General features: G+C 61.9%; 1 protein-coding gene across 1 annotated transcript in view; it reads right to left on the minus strand.

Moving 5' to 3' along the window:
• Window positions 1-1325, minus strand: part of PRSS56 (protease, serine, 56) — a 5432-nt gene extending 4107 nt beyond the window's left edge. Inside the window, 2 exon segments of the mRNA XM_010837091.1 lie at window positions 501-611; window positions 1223-1325. Of these exon segments, the coding sequence (XP_010835393.1) occupies window positions 501-611; window positions 1223-1325 (214 nt within the window).
• Window positions 1326-1581: the final 256 nt, after the last annotated feature.

Below are 1581 nucleotides of genomic sequence, written 5' to 3' on the forward strand. Positions count from 1 at the left end.
GTGTGTGTGTGTGTGTGTGTGTGTGTGTGTTAATCGCTCAGTTTCCAACTCCTTGCAACCGCATGGACTGTAGCCCACTAGGCTCCTCTGTCCATGGGATGCTCCAGGCAAGAATACCGGAGTGGATTGCCATGCCCTCCTCCAGGGAATCTACCCCACCCAGGGATCGAACCCAGGTCTCCCGCATTGCCAGCAGGTTCTTTGCCCTGTGAGCTACTAGGGAGTCTATTTCAGCAGTCATAAACGGCTCACTGCTCACCAGATGAGCCCAGACTGTGCCAGCCCTCCTGTCTTTGCACCTGCTGTGTGCCCAAGCCTGGTGGGTGTGCCTTTTCACCTGGGGAGACCCTCCCCCGCCTATTCTTGGTTGCAGCCTCACCCCGTCCGTGTGTGTCCCCAAGAGGGGGTGATTTCTGAAGGGAGGGATGGGGTGGACAGGAGAAGGGGCCCCGGGGTAGTTGGGGCAAGCTCACCAGGGCATGGGGTGGTGTGGTTGGCACAGCTCCGGCACTCATGCAGTCTGTGCTGAATCTCCATCACCACCCGATTCACTGCCCACTGGGCACTTCTCTGGGCAGCCTGCAACACCTTTGTCCCCTGGGCGGACAGAGCTGTGGGGGACACAAATCCATCACGCAGGGTTGGGGACGAGCCCCAGGCTCGTCCGCCTTGCCCCAGCCCTGAGCCCTGCCTTGGGAGACCCGGGAGGGAGGCAGGCTGGGCGGCCGGAGTCCTGGGAGGGAATGGCACCCAGCACTCAGAGCAGAGAGGATCCGATGCTCGGCCTGAGATAGCTTTGCGATTTCAACAGGGCTGGGCTGGAGTCCTTAAAAAAGGAGGGCCTTTCCTTAAAAACCTTGAAGGAAAAACAGGACCCCAAAGGTGCAGATATTACAGGACACGGACTTACGGACACAAAATGACCATGGTGGGTTGAGTTGCCCACCCTGGGACCCATATAGCCAAGGGGACGCTGCCCTGGGCCCCTTCCTCCCTGCTGGACCCAGAACCTTCTGGAAAGCACACCTTTTGGCCAGCTGCCCTCCCCCTCCCCCGCCTCAGTCTCCCCTTTCCTCTCCCACCTGTGTCTCATTTCTGGCCCCTTCTGCCAGTAGAGGTGGGTGACGGGGATGCAGAAGGGGCCAAAGGGCCCTGTGAGTGCAGATAGCAAGCTCAGGGGCCCCCTGCCTGAGACCACCCCTCTCTCCTTGGACCAGCTCACCTTGCAGGGTGCTGGGGGGCACGCGCACGTACAGCGGGTGCCCGTGGGCAGACTGTGGGTCTGGGAGAGGCTGCAGCAGCAGCAGCAGCGCAGCCAGCAGCATGGTGACCCTGTCCCCGGCGCTCCGTCCCCCTCGGGGTCCGCCCTCCAGGCGCTTATCCTCAGTGCCTGCCTCCTGGGCACTGAGTTCTCGGCCCTCACACCATCTGACTCCGTTCTCTCACTTCAAAATGAGCCGCTTCCCTTGGCCCGTCCCTCACCTGGCCCTTTACTCCCAGGAGCCCACAGGGGGAAATGGGGCCTGGGGCTGGGGGGGTGGCACTATAGAGAGGACAGACTGCGGGAGGGGGGCCGGGGTC

Source organism: Bison bison, unplaced genomic scaffold, assembly GCF_000754665.1.
Source record: "Bison bison bison isolate TAMUID 2011002044 unplaced genomic scaffold, Bison_UMD1.0 scf7180017864068, whole genome shotgun sequence".
Classification (NCBI taxonomy): Eukaryota; Metazoa; Chordata; class Mammalia; order Artiodactyla; family Bovidae; genus Bison; species Bison bison.